Below are 20,845 nucleotides of genomic sequence, written 5' to 3' on the forward strand. Positions count from 1 at the left end.
GCTAATCTAATAGAGTATAAAAGGTGATTAATTTCTACTAAAGTCCAGACAGGTAACAGTACAAATTATAAAATTGTTACAGCACCCGCTTTTTTAAGACAGAAATACAGAACATTGTGTGTCTGAGACTTAACGTTATATGCTTGGATAGTCAACCTCCTTCATTTTCACTAATTCATGAGTTTACCTTGTACTATATGATAAGATATACTATAGAATTCACACATGTGGTCGAAGGACTAAATAATCGTAGAAATTTATCTAGTATTAGTGGGTCCCCTCCTTACAAAAAGTAAGAAGAAGAGTTTAAAAAAATAGTAGCATGGCATGCATGAGCTGCATTTGTAGAAGCGTTTGCAGCCTTCGATTCCTTATACTATGAATACAACCGAGAACAGTTTTAAGCGTATCTTAAAAAACAAGGCGACGGCTCGCAAAGTGAATGTTAATCTTCCTGCGTGCTTGTAGAGATTATTAGAGGATTGATTATCAACCTTAATCATTGTTTCTATAAGTGTATAAACCCATTAAAACAGAAATGTATGTTGGTGTTATAATCATTAAATAACACAATTGTTTAGCTAGCATCCAGTTAATACGTTTTTTTTAAGAGAAATTCCAAGTAAAAAGATGGCTATATAAAAAATTAAGGGTAATCTTATTTATATTTTTATACTTTTCTAACAGTATTATTAGTTTTTATAGATACTTCCAATTTTATCTTTTGCAATTTTTCCCCTCTTTTATTGAGGCTCTTAAAGATCTGACCATCATTTTATTCCTCACTTTCATTCAAGGATCGTTATATCGGACTTCCCTCCCTGTATCTATTTGTTATCAACCAATTATTTTTATTCGGTATTTGAGTTTAAAAATGTAATTATAGCATATAATGGCTAATTTAATTATTAACTTTGCGTTTTACAAGATGCAGTTCTCGTAATTATAATTACACCGATAAAAGTTTTGAGAAGAACGAATTTAATTATGAAATTTTCTTTCTTTCTTTTGGGGCATATACATAACAAATATATTATTAGTAATTATGATGGCACAGATTTATTAGCACCATTTGTTAATAAATGTAGTACGCTAACATATTTGCCTTTTAAAAAGTTTTTATTAGCTGCACAATATTAAAGTGATAGGGCCAATTCTTGCTCTTATCTGCCTTTTAAGTGTTTAATTACAGCCAATAGTAATAAAGTAGACTTAATCCAGTTTTTATTAACTCTCCCGGCTTGGCAGGCGGCGGTATTCAGAAGATCATAATGCTGCTCTTTATTCTTTTTTTCTTGGTGGACTTCGTTTTTTCACGATTTGTTCGGTAATATAAAATTTTATTGTCTAGTTTAGGGTGTGCTACTTATTTTTTTTTAAACCAATGTAAACAAATGAAAAGGGTTACTTTACACGAAGTGAAAAGTTCACCTAAATTATTAACGCGTGTTTCTCACCGCGTTGTTCAAGAATTTGACACTTACGAAAATCGAAAGTTACTTGGAATATCTTATGAAAGAGTTAAAAACAAGGTCCATGAGAATAGCTAATAGCTATTTCACTTTTGCATTTATTTTTAACACAGAAAGGTCATGTAATTCTCTTACGCGATTTTATGAATGTTCAATATTATGGTTGTAGTAATTAGAATTTTTTAATCATTTTTTAAGCTTACATTAATCTAAGGAAATATTTCTATTGGTACTCCACCTCAGCAATTCCTTATGGTTTTCGATACTGGAAGCGCGAACTTATGGGTCCCTTCTTGTATTGCACTTTTAATATAAAGTTGATATATATTTTTTAAAAATATAAATAAATTGCTGTATTATAGCAAAATGCGGTTTTGAACAATTGGCTTGTTACATGCATAAACGGTATTATGCGAAGAAATCTTCCACTGCAGTTTCCAACGGTTTTTGCTATGTTTAAATAACCCCTTCTTTGATAAAAGTAAAGAAAAAGTGTATTATTTAAAATCTATAAACTTTTTGGATGAAGAAAATAATTTAAACTTATTAGTCTTGTAGTAGAAAAAAAATATTGTTTGAAACATTTTATTTGCAGAGTCTCAGCGCGTAGGCAGTCAACGTTAACAGATTTAAGATTTGCTTTAACTCAATGCAAATTTATATATCTAATTGCACTTAAAATTTTATTAGTCTTGTTAATATTAAATTAATTTTTTTAAATTATTTTTCTATTTCTATTTTGGATTATCCTAGTTTTGCAGAGAATATAAGTTATAAAAATTTATATTGATAAAGTTTGAAATATCCTTTTTATATATATTTTTTGTATTTTTTATATTTACTAAGAGATTTTTTAAATTCATTTAAAATATTTCTTGTCTTTTTTTTAATTTTTTTTAAAAATGTGAAAAGAATTATTAGTCTATGTTGAAAATTTTTTAGATACTTTGTATTTTAGATTTAAATTTATTAAATTTTTTATAAAATTATATAATCAACATTTATTTAATAAACTATCTAAATTTTACTTTATTTTTTCTTTTGGTTGTATTTATATAATATTTGCATTATAAATTTCTTTAAAATCTAATTATATATATTAAGTACAATAAACTTTTAACTAAATATTTAGGCACTAAACTTGAAATTCGTTACGGGTCCGGTTCCATAAAAGGATTTTTAACTCAAGTACTTTTTTGAAAGATTAATAAGATTTTAAAAATAGTTTGTTTTCACAAGTTTTATTTTAATTGGTTAATTTTATTATACTGCGTCTGACTATTTCACAAGTACACTTTTTGGAGCTGTTTAAAGACGCCCTTTCCTAATTTGTTGTTCTTTAGATTTATTTGCGTTTATTTGTTAAGCTGCATCCGTTCATTACGCCATACTTGCATTTTGTGCCTTTTTAGTTATATTTTTACTCATTTGCTTTTGATAATAAACTTTTTGTAAAGTTATAGAAGTTAAAAAAAATTAATTTAGTTTTTACAGCAAAAAGTTTGCGTTTGTTTTCTAAACTACACCCGTTCACGAAGCATATGGGCTTTCTGCCCCAGTTTAGATTGTTATTATGCAGCCTATTAACAATATTGAGTTTGATTTACCTAAAAGATTATTATATAAAAATTTACGTTGGTTATTTATGCGAGATATATGTTTTTTGAGCTGTTTAAGCCTTATTTAGCACTAATTTGCTATTGATAACAAATAAAGTGTTAAAAATATATGAAAACTGCACTTGCAGGCGTTAACTTGCGACCTTTTACAATATATGCGCACATGGCGCAATTCAAGTTTTTTAACAAAAAAAATTCAGCATTTTTTTGTTAAAAAGAACTTTTTTAATATATTTTTTATTTTTATTCTCTTTTGTTAATAAATTATTATTTTAATTGCGTATTTTTATACCATAAATGGAGTAATGGGAGCAATTATTTTTTAGTGTTGCCAATATTAATTATGATTGTTGTAAATATTTTCTAATTTTTTTTATCTTTGCTAATTGTAGCCTATTGAATATAGGTCGCCCGTTAAGCTACTAATTTAATATTTCTTTACAAGTGATTGGCTCAAAGTGTTACTGTATTTTATTAATATAAAACTTTTATTTTATTATTATTGTTTATTATTAAAGTTTTATAATGTACCCTCTTTTCATTTTATTCGTCAAAGTTATTTTGGGTATAATTTTTTATTACGTTAATATTGTAATGAAGTTAATATTTATTATTATTTTTTTTAAAGCTTATTTCTTATATTATAAAGTTAATCGTAACACTGAGTAGAGATTTTTGAAAAGTTTATATATTTTTATTCTTAGCAAATAAATAAAAACTTTTAGATATTTTTTAAAAGTTTATATATACATATATACTTATTTTTAGTTTTCATTTCAACCAATGAGAGCTCTTATTTAATGCACTGACCAAGGAAGAAGCTTATTTAATAATTTTTTAAGGACGTAGCTACCGTGGGAGATCTCAAAGTTCAAGATCAAGTTTTTGCTGAAGTTACTGAGGAAAATGGCATGTTATATTTGTTATTTTCGCTTTATGAATACGTTACTATCCATTATTTTTTTTTGAGTATCTATTATATAAATTCATAATCTTTATTAGTTGTATATAATTAAAATTTTTTCTAATATTTTTAATATAGTACTTATTATTATTATTTTTTTTATTTACCTAAAAGTTTTTATAATATTTTAATAGATAAAAATATTTTTATTAACTAAATAACTTACTTTATTGACTGTGGTTAGGAATAAGTTTTATTTTTTCTCGCTTTGATGGTATTTTGGGACTCGGCTGGGATCCGATATCCAAAGATCGTGTGAAAACTGTTCTGGATAATGTAGATTATGATTATTATTATATCTTCTTTATTCTTCATTATATATAATAATAATTATATATATATTTCATTATTACTTTTATTATGATTTATTATCCTATGTTTATTATTAATTATTCCTTTATCATTTTTTATAATATTCGTTATTTATAAAGTATTACTAACTAATACTTTATAAACAAATATTTTTGTTAACTATAATTTTTACTAATTATAATTTTTTTCTAGATACGAAAACTTTAAATTATTAATTTCCTTTTTACTACTCATTATTCATTATCGTTTACTAATCGTTACTATTATAATTATTATTATGATCCATTATTCGTTGTTCATTGGTAATTATAATTTAGAATTTGTTACTTATAATTTATTTATCGTTTTATATTATTATTCGTTATTCATTACTTATTTATTATTATTTATTATTATTATCTTTTATCCATTATAATTATTTATTATACACATCTATTATTTTTACTATTCATAACTATTATTGAATATTAGATGTTAGCGCAAGGCTTGATTGACGATCATTCTTTTTCTTTCTATTTAAGCTCGAATAGTTCGAAGGAAAACGGCTCGGAAATTATTTTTGGTGGAGTGGATAAAAAGCATTATGTTGGTATGTAAAATTTTTCATTATATTTTTTGATGTTTGTGATATTAATTTTGATTTTTTATTGTCTAATTTTTTTGGTTCATTATTTTTTGATGGTTTACTAGTTATTTTTTTATAGTTGTAATTTTAGTTTTTATATTATTTGTTAATAAAAGTATTTTGTTGGTAGTTTTTTAAAATTTTTGGGGGAAACGAATTTATTTTAATGAAATTATTAGCAAAATTTTTATTGAAGTTTTATTACTATTTTCTACTTTTTAACTTCGTTTTCTTATAATTTTTAGTTATAATTTTTGTCAGCAACTTTTATTAAAGTAGGTATTATTATTTTTTTGGTATTATAGTTTAATTTTGGCGCTTTTTTGTAAACTTTTTGGTTCAATAATTAATTTCGTTTTGTCGGTTCAAATTATATTGTCCCACAAAAGGGGTTGACCACTGGTTAATACAACGTCCTCCTATTGGCCCACTGTCACTATTATTCCACTAAACTTTGATTGTATATAATGACGGTTTACTTAAAATTCATTGGCCCTTTTTTTGACTAGTTTCATCATTATTTTAATATATATTTGTAATAAGACTGTAATGTTCAAGGGCAGTGCCCATGTGATTAAGTAAGTTGGCCCGCTCACGTGTTGCAGTTTTTTTCCTTAATCTTTGTTTATGGTGCGACTGGGTGCTTCCACTTTCCTATAGTATTTACCACTTTATTGTCTATAATATACTTTATATTATTTACACTATACTACTTTCCATAATATACAAGTTTTCGAAGACTTACAGTTTGTGAAACCAATATATTTTAAAAATATTACATATTATAACTGTTAATAAAAACTGTTTTATTATTATATATAAATATATATATAATTATTAAAAATAGCACTAATATATTTTTTTTCGGTTTTATTCTAAGTAAACATTGTTTATTGCAATTGTTGTCGTCATAATAACTGCCAAAAAAAAGATAATTTTATTTTTATATAAACCTTTTTTAATATCAATACGTTTAGGCTGTTCTTATTTTATTTTTCTTGATTAGTAAATATTTTTTTGTTGAATTAATAAAACATTTTTTTTACACTTAATTTTTCTTTTTTAAAATTTTTCATGTCGTTTTTCTAGGAGTCGATTTATTTTTTTAATATTTATTATTATTATTATTTTAATAAAAAATTTTAAATTTAAAAATATTGATTTGATTAAAAAATTATTAAATCTTGAAAAATTTATTACAAAAAAATTATATTTTAATTACTTTTTTAAAATTGAAATTTACGTAAAAATAAATAAATAATCATGAATAAATTTTAGTTTATATTTTTAAAAATTAAAAATACTGAGAAATTTTTTTTAAAAATTTTTAATAAAATAAATTAAAATTATTTTTTTTAGTAATTTTTCTAAAATTGAAGATTTAATGTAGAAATAATAATAATAATTTTGTTTTTATAAAAGTTTTTTTTAATATACTTTTATTATTTCAAATTAAATTTATTATTATTATATTATTATTATATCATTCTATTATTTATGATGGTTTTAATTATTGTATACTTTAAAGTTAATATTGGATTTTATTACTATACTCATTCGGTTAGAAATAATTATTATCGTTAAAAACTTCATATTTACTTTTACTTTTAGACTATATTTATTAATTATTTTTATTATTATTAATATTATACACTTTTTTTTATGGTATTAAATATTTATAGGTAGCTTTATTTTTAGATTTTATTATTTATGTTAAAAAACTTTTTATATTATATATTATTGTTGTTTTGTTTATGCTGAAAACTTTATTATTTTCACACTTTTATTACTATAAAAATAATATTTATAATTATTATTACATCTTTATTTATTTAATATTTTTATTATCTTTTACATTAAAACTTTTTATTATTATTTGTTTATTTTTTGATATTTTTTAGGTCGCTTTTACTTTTAAACTTTTTTATAATTATATTCTTTTATTAAAAACTTTTTAATTTTTTATCTTTTTAGGTCGTTTTCACTATTTTCCGTTGACGGTGGTCGGCTATTGGCAGATTGATCTCAACCGTGTTATGATTGGTCATGAATCACATGGGTTTTGTGAACGCGGTAACTTTTTATGAAAAAATATTTTCTTTTTTATATATATACTTTTTCGTTTTATTAGTTATTATTTTTTTTATTACTACTTTTTTTATAGTTACACATGTGGATATTAAATTTTATTATAATTCTTTTTTCTTGTTTTATGCATTTTTCTGCGTTAGAATGTAACATATATATATTTATTATATTTACATCGTAATATTTCCTTATATTTCGTTATATTTTGTAGTTTGTCTTTACTACTTTTTTGCTTACTAATAGTTTTTAAGTTTTAATATGATATTTATATTTTTTTTATAGAAATTTTTTGTTTTTTTCGTTATTATCAAATTATGTAATAGTTTTTATATTATTTGTACTTATTATTAATATTATATAAATATATAGCAAGAACATATATATTATTAACCTTTTTTATTTTTTTTGATACACTTTTTTACATTTTTACTACTTTTCCGTATTTATTATACTTATCCCTTTGTCTTCATATTTTTTTTTTATTTTGTAATAATAATTTTTTATATGTATATTTTTTGACTCGCTAATTTTTTGTTAACTTTTACACTTTTGGAAGTCACTTTTTTTTAATGAATAACTTTTTAGGCTGCTCAGCAATTGTTGATAGTGGAACTTCGCTAATTGTAGGCCCCAAATATGTTGTTAATAAAATCAACAGATTATTGGGAGCAAGTGGTATGGCCGCTATTACATATTAATATTTTACTTATTCTCATATTTATTATATATTTATAATTAATGTTTTTATTTTTTTTTAAAATTATTATTTATTTCAATTCAAATATTATAATTTTATATTTGTATAATTATTTTAAGAGTTATTTTTATTTTTTTTACTAGTATTATTATATAAACCGAATTTTATTATTTTTTATTATTTACTTATTTACTTTTTTATTTATTGATTATAAGTTATTATTTACATAATTTTTATTTTTATTTCTTTAATCATTATTATTGTCATATTTAATATTTATTATCATTATTTGTTTATAAATATATTATAACAATTATTTCGTTAGTTACTTATTAATATCATTATTATTCACTGATATATCAATTATTATATATTATTATTGTATATACAAATATTTATTATTAATATATTTACTTATTGTTATTATTTATTTATTTATATTAATTATTATATACAATACTGTTATTTATTAATTTTAATATTTGTATATATTATCATTATTATTACAAAAAGCAATATACTTGCTTGCTTACCTTTACTATTATTTATTAATTACTTTTTATATTTTATGTATCTTTTTTATTTTTTATTTTCATTTTATAATTTTACTTTATTATACTATTAGTCTATTTATTGTTTTTATATATTTATTGATTTTTGTTATATTAATTTATTAATAACTATAATTAATATTTATTATGATAAGTAATATTAATTTATTCATTATAATAATAATTATTTAATTATTAAATAGAAAATAATTATTTTTGTTTATTTAATAATTATGATTATTAAAGGTGTTATACTTGTTCGCTTACGTTTAATATACTTTTTCAGTATTTTTTATGCCAATAGTAATTATATTACTTAAGAGGTTTTCACGTCTCGTTGTGAAGATCACGTGGAAAAGAGCATCCCTTCACTATTAAAAGTTTCTTTATTATTATTTATTTATTTTCTTAACATGTGAATTACTTTAAAGTTTATAAATAATTGTTATAATCACTTTTATGTTTTAAATTAAATAAAAATTTTATTACTAAAATTATTTTAATAATACTTTTAATATATTTGATTATAAATTATTATTGTAATATATTTTATTTCTACAAATAAAAATTTTTTTTTAGTAAAGAAATGGTTTATGCAAATGTTTTTTTTTTACTATAAATAATAAAATTTTACTTATAATAAAATAGTTTTTATGTTAATATTTTATTTTTATTTTTATATTTTAGAATTTAAATAAAAGTTGGTCCGCGCATTCCTTTTGCCAGCAAATCAGTTATTATTATTATTAGATATTTTGTATTTACTATGGAAATTTTTATTAATAAATAAAATAATGCTGAGTTTATTATTTTTTTATAAACTTGCTTTTTAATAATATATTTTTTTATTCATATTTTTTATTCGTATCTATAAAGAAACGCTTTATTTAATATAAATTAAAAAAAATATTTTTACATATAAAAGAAAATTATTGTGTATATTATTACAAGGAACTTTTATTTTTAGTATAATTCTGATTTAAAAAAATATTTTTTACTATATTTAACGTGAAATATTTTAGACATGTGCCCCGAAACGGTCACGTGCAATTCATGCATTTTTGCTTTCGATGGGGTTTTGCATATGATAAACTCCTCATTGGCCGAGCCCATATTAAAACGTATCTTATTGGACTCTTGCGATCAATTTTCAGCCTCTCAGGTATATTTATTATTTTTTGTAAAAAGTTTTGTAGTGCTTTCTGTTTATAATAAATTATTTATTATTTATTATCTATATAACAGTTTTGTTATATTTTTTAAGTTTTTTCATAGTTTTATCATAATTTGTATGCAAGTACTAAATGTTTTTTTTGTTAATAATAATATATACATGTATTTATAAACTAATAATAATATATTAATAAAAATAAAAATAATTGTGTGGAGGCGTTTCTGGATGCAGTGAATATAAAATTTTTTAAAAAAGTTATGAAAATAACGATATTATTAATATTAAGTGATAACGAATAATAAATAATTAAAAATAATAATTATGGAAGTGTAGATATTATTAATAAAAATAAAATATTTATTAAAAATTATATAATATTTAAATTATCCTTAAATTTAAAATATAATAAAAGAAAGAACACGAAAAATAAAGTATTATTATTAATAGTAATTAAAAGTCAATAGAAAGGAAATATGAAAAACAATAAAATTGCTGTTAAGTAAAATAATAAGTAATAACCAATAAAAAGAAGAGATTTATTAACGTTACTATTTTGTTTAAAACTTTAAAACTTCTACTAATATATTTTAAAAATTTTTTTTTAAATATTTATATTTTTGTTAGTATTCTCCAGTAAAAGTCGCATGGAAATCCAAGTACTCGCACATTACCGTGTGTGGTTTAATAGTTTCTCTTCGTCTTTGTCTTTTGGTGCAGTTGTAGAGTAGTTCAGTAAAATAGCTGCCTTTTTATTTTGGTGATAGCCAATACGTGAGATCCTCCGCGGGTGGGGGGTCTTAATTAACCAATGAACCGCCGCTGCACTCAAAGACACTAAAGAGACCGAGCTTGCAGTTTATCCGTGTAACGCATAAATATTACACACATGGTCTATACGCTTGGTTTTCCACTGTCTTTTGCTGGCTGGTAATATAAAATATTAAACTTTTTACTAATAAACTTTATATTTCTGTGTTCTTAATTTTTTTTTGTATATAATTGTTTTATATTTTTTACTTTTTTGTAAAAATTTAAAACTTTTTAAATAAATTTTTTTCTGTATTTTTATTATTATTAATTATGAAACGAAACTTTTACTAATAAGCTTCTTATATTTTTATTATATACACGCGTACTTTATATATGAACTTATTGTTGTCGTAGAATTTTTATTTTGTGTGAAATATACAAAACTTATTACTAAATTATCTATTCTTGTATTTGCGTATATTTTTATGTTTATTAATAATTTTTTTCTATTATACTTTTTTTATAATGATAATAGTCATAATAATAGTATTAATAATAATAAACGAAAAGGGCTTCCTTGATTGCGATTCCATTAATGAACTTCCGTCTATTTATTTTATGTTTGATAAAATAAAATATGAAATGAGGCCAGAAGATTATATTTTAAAAATTCATATGGGAAACCAGAAAGCATGCGTTTCAGGGTATTATTATTATTTATTTTATTTATATATTATAATTATATATTGTACAATTCTCTTATTTATATTATTATTATTAAGTATAAATTCCTTTATCTATATATTATTGTCATATATATTAATAATTATTTGTTTTATACATTATTAGTATAATTATCCCTTTTCTTTTTTTGTATATTATCTATTATTATCTATTTTTTTATATTATTATATATTTTACAATCCTCTCATATATATATTATTTCTTTAAATCCTTTTAATGGATATTTGTCTTATTCATTATTACTATTATTCATTTTCTTGTTTGTATATTACTGTTTTATGTTTATACATTTCTCTTATTTATTTATATTTTCTTAAATATATTATTAATATTATATAGTTTGTTACTTATTATTTTATTATTCCTTTTAGTTTTTATATAAAATAATTATATATTATTAATATTTGTTAGATTTATGGGAATGGATATGGGCTTTTATGACTCTTGGATTCTGGGAGATTTATTTATGAGAAAATATTGTAATAATATATATTTATTATAAGTTTAGTTATTATTATATTATTATTTAAAAACTATAATAATATATACTGCAATTAATGTAGTTATTATTATACAAACTTTTTGATATTTGTGTTATAATATTATTAGTATTTTAGAGTTTATTAATATACTTTTTACATTTCGTGTAGTCGTTATTATTATATAATAAACTTTATTGATAATTATATTTTTTATTATTGTTTATAAACTTTATTAATGTATTTAATACGCTTTATAGAGTTATTATCACTATTATGTAGTAAACTTTATTGCTTATTTATATTATAAAAGTTTTTGATATGCATATATTATTATTATCTAAAAGATTAATAAATTTAATACTCTTCTATAGTTATTATTATCTTGATTTGCTATTTCTATTTTTATAGTATTTTTTATTAATATATTTAATTATTATTATAATCTTTATTAATACATTTAACTAAACATTATGGAGCCTTTATTATTTTTATTATGCAATAAAGTTTATTATTTTTTATTAATTTATTTATGACTATTTAAATTATTAATTATTACTATGTCTTAAACTTTATCACTTATTTATATTATAAAAGTATTTTTACAAGAATACATTTATTTATTATTATTATTTAAAACTTTATTAATTATTATTATATTATAAACTTTATTTACTATTTCTGTTTACTTTTTTTTTTATTTTTTTAAATTTTTAGTATTGTTATAATAATAGTAGAACGTAATTTTTTAGATCGAATTTATTTTTTTGGAGATCTTTTTTTAATAACTTTTATTTTTAAGATACGCACTTCGACTTAGGAAAAAGAAGGGTTGGTTTTGCTTTGGCAAGATGAATAGGGAATTTTCTGATTCTCATTTGATAAATTAATAAATTTTTTAATCTATTTTTTTATTAAGTACGTTAAGTTATTTTTTTAAACAAGTAATTTCCGTAGTTTAGGTTAATAAGATTTTTTTATTTAGTAACGAACAGCGGAATTACTGAATTTTGTGTTAAAATATATTGCAATTCCAAAGTCTTCACAGAAGACTGAGGTGTAATTTAGTTAAGAAAGCTTTACTTTATTAAGTAAAGATTCATGTAATTACAAGATGAATAACGGAGTTGCTAAATTTTTCTTCGAAAATTAAATTTCTGGATGGCTTCTTTTTTTTAGCCCGTTTACAGTTTTTATAAAAAAAAATGGAAATATAAAGGAATATATTTTCTGTTTCATTATTTTTAGAGTTCCTTTTTTTAACGATTTAAATATTTAATAGCTTTTTTTTGCGAAAGTTGTAGATCTTTATGAACCGGAAATTTTAAATTATTGTGAATAATTTGCAAGTTAGCAAAAGTAGTAGAGAAATTGAGTCAAGATATAAGTTTTAATCTTTACAAAATTTAAAGAAACTTAATGGTTTGTGCTGTCATTTATTTTACACTTTAAAAGAATTAAATTTAGGAATTATAAATTATAATTTAATAATTCAAATGGACAACTTTTTGGGGGATCTTTTTTAGAAATAGATTTAGCTTAACACTGATAGCGCTTTTGATTCTACATATAAGCTACTTAGTAGTATTAATAAGCTTTTCTTTTTTTTAAAAATTTCAGTTAATTGTGAAATAACTTTTTGCTAAAAGCCAGCAAGCGGTTTGAAGGCTCAATGAAAAGTTACTTACTCAATTATTGAAATAATCGCTTTTTATAGATACATTAACAAAGACTTAGTAATAAGTTAATTACTGTTTAATTAAGCTTTTCGATAACTAATATATTCGCTTGCCTTTTTAAATTTACTAACAGAGGACATTAAAACTTTAGTTTTTGTTTATGAAAAGAATATTGAATACTAAATTACTTGTCTTTAAGGATTTACTAATTAAAAGCGCCATGTAAACTTATAATTTTTATAGAGAAAGCATATTATTTACTAAATAATTACCTGTCTATTAAGATTTAATGACAGGAGCAGAATTATTATAAAGTTAATTTTTGTTAAAAGAGAATAGAGAACACTAAATAACCATTTGCCCTCCTAAGTTTTCTAGCAAAAAGTTTTTATAAAGTAAATTTTTATCAAAAGAGATATTGATTACTAAATATATCCGCAGATTTACTTACAAAAGCCTTATAAAAGATAATTAATATTTAAGTAGCAATTCGGTTACTGAAATAAACGCTTGGTTATTAAATTTGATAACAATAAGATTAAGTAGAGAAGACAAACGAATAACTTTTTAATAGCAAAAATATTTATACGTTAATAGTGACCTTTAATTTTTACTTTCCTGCAATATTATATTAATGATAAAAGTATAGTATTTTTAGTTTGACGTTAAAAAAAAATTTCGTGCTACAAAAAGGAAGTATTTGAGGATTTTAGTCTTTAGTTTCGTGTGAAGGATAAAGTATTTTTTTTTTCCCCTTTAACTTCTAATTTAGTAGGTGAACTAATATAAAAATTAAATAAGGATAAGAGGTACTAAAAGCTTTAGATGTTTGATTTAAATCAGTAATATATTAAAATAATAAATTTTTTGTACCTCACCTAGATCACATTAGAGAATTTACAGTAATAATGAAACCTGTAAGGTTTTGAAAATTATAACTCAAAATTGATTTTCAGCACTCAAACTTTAAAACAAATTCTTTTCTGTAGAACCTAACAAAACATAGAAAAGTGGTACAATAATAATGCTTTGTATTAATTAGACTAAAGTAACATTCTGGCTAAAATAAGTGGGAGCACCACAAAAAAGTACAATTTTAAAGTAAAAAACTGATAATTTTCAAATTTACTAATTACTTAAAGATAAAAAATAAGCTTATAGGCGAAGTAAACAAGATATATAACGACATGTGCAAACGCAAACAGGATAAATTTTAAATTTCATTTTCATATTCTAAACATGAGTTACAAATAAATTAATTAAGGCTGGCCGCATCGGCAGTTAGCAGGTTAGCGCAGAGGCAGCGTGCTGGGCTCATAACTCAGAGGTCGGAGGTTCGATCCCTTCACCTGCTACTTTTTTTTTCTTATAACTAACGCTTTCGTTATTCTGTCACCCAAAGAGATATGTTAAATAAGTTATTTTTACCTTTTTTTTTTGTATATTATAACAGCAACTAAAAGTGCAGGTTAATATAAAATATTTAACGATTTAAGTTGAGCTAGGTATTTAGTAGTTGTTTTTCTTATTAATAATCGTTATAAATAGTAAAATTATCACTGCGCATTTAAAAAAAATTTTTAATGGTTTAAATATAAAAGTTAAACATCTCTACAGTTGTGAAATAGTAACTTAAAATCGGTTTAAATATTTAAAGTAAAATTTTCTAATATACAAATTCTAAGTTTTTCATAGGAAAAAAGTTACATTAAAAGATTTTTACTTCTAAAAGTTATTTAATAATCGAATAGGATTATAAATTTGATGGTAGGAAGAAGAAAAATTTAAAAAAACCATCTTTTATTATAAAAATAGATAGCTTTATTATTAATAATAAAAATATTTTTACTGTTACTATAAACCGACGTGGTAGGCAGAGTAGTTGGCTGTGTGGGAGTTTATTTTGAATTCTTTAATAATTAAAATTTAACGGTCCGTATAGGAGTGCCAGGGTGGCCTAGTAGGTTAAGGCGTTAGACTGAAGATCTAAAGATCGCTGGTTCGATTCCGGCCCCCGGCACTTATTTTTCAAAATTATTGGTTATTAAGGAGAGTGCTTGGTAATGCAGTTCACTTTCCTACATTTTTTAGCTTTTTTGGTTACGTTTATCTTCAGTTGTGTAACATTACTAATTTGATTTTTTGGTAAACAAAAAATTTCGTTTAAGTCCCTCGTAGTATTTCTATCGTGCCACTAGGCCACTAGTTAATTTGTTACATTTTTTTTAATATTTTAAAAGAAAATAATATTGGTTTTGGAAAGATTTTGCACGTATACGAGCCCAAATTCTAGTAAAATAGTATAATGGGAATAGCTTTGTAGCTTCTCTTGGTTAATTATTTTCTCTGGGCAATTCCCTTTTTTTGCTAATAAGTAGATAGCCTTTAAGCGCTTTTGTACATACTAGTTTGCACTTAGAGAGCAAAAAGTTAATGCGGTTTTTATAAGAAGGGAAAAGTTACTATATGTGAAATAATTTATATTAAGGCTTCCTTTTTCGAGTAGTTTTAAATGACAGCCTGCGTATCAGCTTCTCTCGCCCTTTTTATATAGTATTGGTTTATTCTTGGCTAAAAAGAAGCAAAAATTCCATATAGTTTAAAAAATAAAATTTTTGAATAGCCATTATTTTACATTTTGGGATAGAATTATCAAATAAAACGTTCTTTTTGAAGTTTACTGCGAAAGTAGAGGTAAAGATTGCTTCCATGTATTTTATGTTCACTTTAATCTTTGTAGTAACTTCGGCCTACCCCACAAGCTGATTAAGAAATATTTCCGTTTGCTTAAATTTTTAATTTATAAAAAAATAATTTTAATAAATGAAGCATTATATATATTGTTGATTTTCACTAGCGGTAGGGAGGAGAAAAAAGACTTTACAATTTGAATGGTATAAAATTTATTTGATTAATAAGTTAATAAACTTTATATTAACATCAGTGCTATGGACATTATTGCAAAAGTTGTATAGATTAGCGAGTAAGGTTAGCACTATATTTGTTTTTATTATAGGATTTTCTTTCTTTTATTTAACTTTCACAACTAGTTTTCTTTGTTACAAATTTAGTTTACTTTTAAATCTACTTAACTTTTCTTTGTCCAAATTTTTTTATATATGCTATGTTTAAAGTCACCTAGGCAAAAAAGATTTCTACTATAGGAAAACTTTTAATTGTTGTATTTTATAATTTCCTTTAAAGTAAATTTAAAGATGAATGCTAAATCCTCCTTTTTTTCATAATATTTTTAAAGCCCAATAAGTAGCTATAAAAAAAAAACCATCCAGATTGATTTGAAATATTTGTTATTTAAGTTTATAAAATATTAATTGTAAACCTGTTAGAACTGAATTCGACGATGAATTAATATGGTCCGTTATTAAATTATAAATTTTTATTATTTTTAAACCCGTTAAAAAGATAATGTATTAATTTATTCAAAGGTATATTATAATTTTTTTTTGAAATATAAAACGTTAATTAACATAATAACTTGGAAATTGAAATAAACCCGTTAGTTACGTATAATGAAGAAATGTATACAATAATATTTATATTTCATAAGGTCTTATCGACATATTAAGTTAAGATTTGCGTTTGAGAAAATTATGTAAGTTATTAAATATAAAATAGTTAAAATTGTGAAAAGAAAAAGAATATATAAATTTTTATAAGTTACAAAGCAGCCTCTAACAAACTTATGAATTGAATTGAATGTAAATAAAAGTTACTTACACTACTAAATATAAACCCGTTCAGTAGAGATAACGTATAAGTTTAATTATGCGTTTAGGTCAAGACACGAAAGAACCAAGATACTTCTGAGTCGGATGAAAACACAACTCGTTTTAATCTTTCAGGGTTATAAGTTACAACAGATATAAGCGCTATTAAAAACGGCAGTGCCCATAGAAGTAGGGACTTAAGGGTACGCGCCTGTGCGAGGCCAGAGACCTCTCGGGTGTAGTGCGAAGCAATTAAATAAAAAATATTAATTAAGCTTTTCTTTTTTACTCATTAGTTTAAAGGCGCTATAGCATAAACAAAAGAACTATGAGAAAGGATACTCAGAATCAACAATAAAAATTTATACCAAGCTAAACTCACTGCTCCCTGCGGAGACGCAATCGAAGGTATAGACTGCTAAAAAACTTACCAGTGTTACCCAATACCTTTCGCGATTTTTGCTGTAAAGTGCGAATTTTTAATAAATGGAATGAGATCTGCCGGCATTAATATTGCCAAACTTATAAAACAGGTGTATGTTGATATCCTGCAGGGTTTTTAATTTGATGCGATGTTATACTAAAAAAATGGCAATATGTGGTCTTTGTTAGTTTCTTATTAAAGGAAACGCAAGGAACAACACTACTATTGATCAGAGAAGCAATAGAGGTCGTCTGGTGCACATTAAAGTCAATAAATTTGGGAATGGGAACCGTAATAAAGGATGGATGAAGCTTCTTTGTACTTTAAAGTTCTAAGTTATATACCTATCCTCATTTCCTCACTTCTCATTCCAAACACTTAAATACTTCTACTAAGATGGAAAGTGTAAAAGTCTTTGCTAGGTTATCTAATTTTCATTTTAACAATTTTAAGTAGTATGTCATGTACTCTTTTTGAAAAGAAAGCGGTAAGGGTAATAACGAAGTTTAATAACTCGCAAAGGCAATACCGCACCACTGACCCAGAAGCATTAGCAGTAATTTGGAGCAATCGTAAACTAATGGACCTAAATAAGGTGAGCAAAAGTAGAAGTAATTGAGTTGGACCTTGGAGGTTTACTGGGTTTGTTCAATAATGTAGTGATCGTAACTCGGTCAGATGGGAATGTATCAACAGATGAAAGCGGATAATAAATTGGTTTACATGAATTTTGCAATATTAGGTGCTGATAACGAAATTACAGTCTTGTGGTCTCGATTGGTTCTAGAAGAGAGGCTGTCCAGTACGCCTAGCGTCTATTACTGGTGAAATATAAGCAAGATATAAATTTTTAACTTGCAAGTTAAAACTTCAAACAGGAAAAAAGAAACTAAGAAATATTTTAAAGGCTTCTAGAGAAATAAACATTGTAACAGATGAAGTGGCCCAGAATTGTGTCCTCTGTTAGAAAATTGCTAATTAGTCTCAACTTAAGAAGGAAGCCCTGCACAATACTGTGAGATCCTAGCTACCGGTTTATAGCCTTCCTATGGATGTTATAAAAATACCTAAAACCAAGTCTGGTTTTGATAGTGTGTAAGTTATAATTGATAAATATTCTCGTTACATCTAAGTTAAAAAGGTGTTTTAAAATATCAATCAGAGAGATATTAGCAGCACTACAAATTAAATGAAGATGCGAAAACCTGTCGAAGTGGTAAAGAATTAAGGTTTCTTATGTTTTAGTACTATATTAAAGAATTTTATAATAAATTAACCATCATGAAGTTACTGTTGACCGCCATTAACGTTGGAGCTGTTTACCGATAGCAGATGCTTTTACAAATTAGGCACGAGTTAATTTTTCAACTATAGGCTTTACAGTTAATAGGGGCTGTTTATGGTATAAAGAAGTGAGGGCTGCAGGTGCTTAAATAAATGCATCCCATGCATGCCATGTTACTAATTTATTTTTATCCTCTTGTTCTAATATTCTTATAAGGTTGACCTGGTGCTCCTAAAGAACCCGCTATTTTCAAATAATTTTCTAGTGCTTTAATTCTTCGACCATATAAATTATACTACATTTAAGTTTATAGTATTTCTTATTATTATTTATTATATAACGTATTGTTGTCATATATATTCCCGAGGGGCCCCCTCATAAAATCAGCAATAGAAAGGATATTTTTAAGTCTGTCATCTTGCTCGCTCGGCGTATAAATTCTAATTTTAATTAACTTTAATCATATATTTATGAGGTCTTACTACCAGTAGTAACATTACTATAAAATAGTAACGCAAATTGTATTAATAGTTTAATTGTTACTATTATATTTTAGTATTATGGTTTCAAGTTTTAACTTTAACTAAGTTTTTGAAATACTTGCTTTCAATTTTTTTCTCTTATAACTAAATGTCATCACCGTTTACTAAGGTCTGTAACATCTCAAAACCTTAAAATAAATTACTCTGAAGTTTAGAGCATGGGGGATTCAAGGGGTGTTATAAAGGTAACAAGGAAAATTTAAGGTTTTAAAAGAACCACACTTCATTGCTCAGTTTTCTCACCGTATTTATACCTTGATCAAAGGTAAAATTTCCATATTTGTAAAATTAATTCATATTTTACCAGATTAATTTTTATAACTTTTGCTTTGTTCAATTTGGATCAAAATTAAAAAATGGGCTCAAGTTATTGCTTCCTTGTTTAAAAAAAAAATAATTTTTCTCTTTTTTTTTTATATAATCAACTTACTGGTGACTAATTAATTTATTACAGGATCATTTTCCTGCGAAAATTTAAAATGAAATTTCTGTTTTGTTTTGCTTTGTTTCTGTAATTTTAGTTTTTGGTTGTATTTCACTTATGTTTATTAGAGTCTTTTACATTTCATGACCGTCTTCTATTATATAAATTTATAAATAATTTTGGTCTATTATTTTGCTGTATGGTAGTTGTGGTTTTGTTAAACATTTAATGTAATATTCTATCATTTAAAGTTATTTGGGTAGAATTGTGTTTTTTCGTTAGTTGTTTTTGTTAAAGGGTTATGGCCTATTTTGTCGGTTAGTAATATTTATCAGATATTTATAATTACTTTGATTTAGATCTGGAATAAAGTCCTAATGTTATTTATATTACTATTAGCTAATAAACTAGAAAAAAGGCCTTGTTGAGTGCCTTAGAAGAAAAGAATTTCAAAGTAGTAAAGACAATACAAATATTAAGCGTAAAAGAGGAAGGAAAATTGGACTTAAATATTACTAAAATATCTGCACACAATATTTATAAAGTTAAAGTAAATTAGGATAAAAGTTAGGGTGTACAACCCTTGCAAAGGGCACTAAATAGCAATCCCTTTCGACTGGGTACTCTTCCCCAGTGGTTATCCGCCGTTATATTCGAGAAAAGTGCATATTGGGGACAAGGTCCATAATAGGAATCTTTTTTTGTTCAAATTAAAACAACTATTTTATGGTTTGGTTTACGGAAATGATACCCAAAATCCAAGTAAACAAATTTTTACCAACACCTCAACTACTAATTCTCCAATATGTAAAAAAAAGATGCTTTCATATTGGGAGATTATTTGTAAGCTATTATAGCTATGAGTTAAAGATTTCATCTAGTTTATCGGCACGAATAATTTAACCAAAGAATCTTTGTTTAAAACCATATAAGTTATATATGCCTTTAAAGATTAATAACTTATTCGTTATCATTATACTTGCATGCCTCTTTCTGAGGAGGTAATATAAAGTTTCTCTAAAACTTCTTTAACGGTACGAACTTTTAAAGGTTGGAGGATTTATTATTATAGCCACTTTTTAAAAATCTATTAAAAAGATTTTTAAATACTTATATTTTAGTTGGTTTAAATTTGGTTTCTTGTCTTTTAGTACTATATATAACTATTAGCTAAAAATTTTGCAATGAAGACATGTTGAGTGTCTTTAAAAGAAAAAAATTTATAATTAAGGCAGTAAATATATATTTAAAGTCTAAAAAAAGGATGGAGAATTAGACATAAATATAT

At 23.7% G+C, this 20,845-nt stretch overlaps 1 protein-coding gene and 2 non-coding genes across 3 annotated transcripts; all 3 read left to right on the top strand.

The window, feature by feature from the left end:
* The first annotated feature begins 1,269 nt into the window (after positions 1-1,269).
* LOC135145361 (lysosomal aspartic protease-like) lies at positions 1,270-12,336 on the top strand. Its single transcript, XM_064077470.1, has 17 exons — positions 1,270-1,327; positions 1,403-1,532; positions 1,586-1,634; positions 1,687-1,767; positions 1,835-1,915; positions 2,605-2,660; positions 3,934-4,000; positions 4,240-4,331; positions 4,839-4,956; positions 6,967-7,065; positions 7,666-7,755; positions 8,650-8,708; positions 9,016-9,061; positions 9,351-9,490; positions 10,823-10,956; positions 11,408-11,475; positions 12,278-12,336. Exons 1-17 carry the CDS (start codon positions 1,272-1,274, stop codon positions 12,328-12,330), a joined length of 1,419 nt encoding a protein of 472 aa, XP_063933540.1. The 5' UTR covers positions 1,270-1,271; the 3' UTR covers positions 12,331-12,336.
* A 2,101-nt stretch (positions 12,337-14,437) lies between these two features.
* Positions 14,438-14,509, top strand: Trnam-cau (transfer RNA methionine (anticodon CAU)). The gene has a single exon. It is a non-coding gene; the product is annotated as a tRNA-Met (tRNA).
* A 591-nt stretch (positions 14,510-15,100) lies between these two features.
* On the top strand, positions 15,101-15,174 carry Trnaf-gaa (transfer RNA phenylalanine (anticodon GAA)). The gene has a single exon. It is a non-coding gene; the product is annotated as a tRNA-Phe (tRNA).
* The last annotated feature ends 5,671 nt before the right edge of the window (positions 15,175-20,845 follow it).

The sequence above is a fragment of the Zophobas morio genome, unplaced genomic scaffold, assembly GCF_036711695.1.
Source record: "Zophobas morio isolate AGI-343-1 ecotype UQ-CSIRO unplaced genomic scaffold, CSIRO_AGI_Zmor_V1 ptg000144l, whole genome shotgun sequence".
In the NCBI taxonomy this organism is placed as follows: Eukaryota; Metazoa; Arthropoda; class Insecta; order Coleoptera; family Tenebrionidae; genus Zophobas; species Zophobas morio.

Excerpts from the sequence above, each read along its gene's own strand:
- LOC135145361 (XM_064077470.1), top strand. The coding sequence starts at position 1,272 with ATGCTGCTCTTTATTCTTTTTTTCTTGGTGGACTTCGTTTTTTCACGA. Across the intron at positions 4,332-4,838 it reads TGAAAACTGTTCTGGATAAT|ATGTTAGCGCAAGGCTTGAT; the intron begins GTAGATTATGAT and ends ATTGAATATTAG. Across the intron at positions 9,491-10,822 it reads ATCAATTTTCAGCCTCTCAG|GGCTTCCTTGATTGCGATTC; the intron begins GTATATTTATTA and ends ATAAACGAAAAG.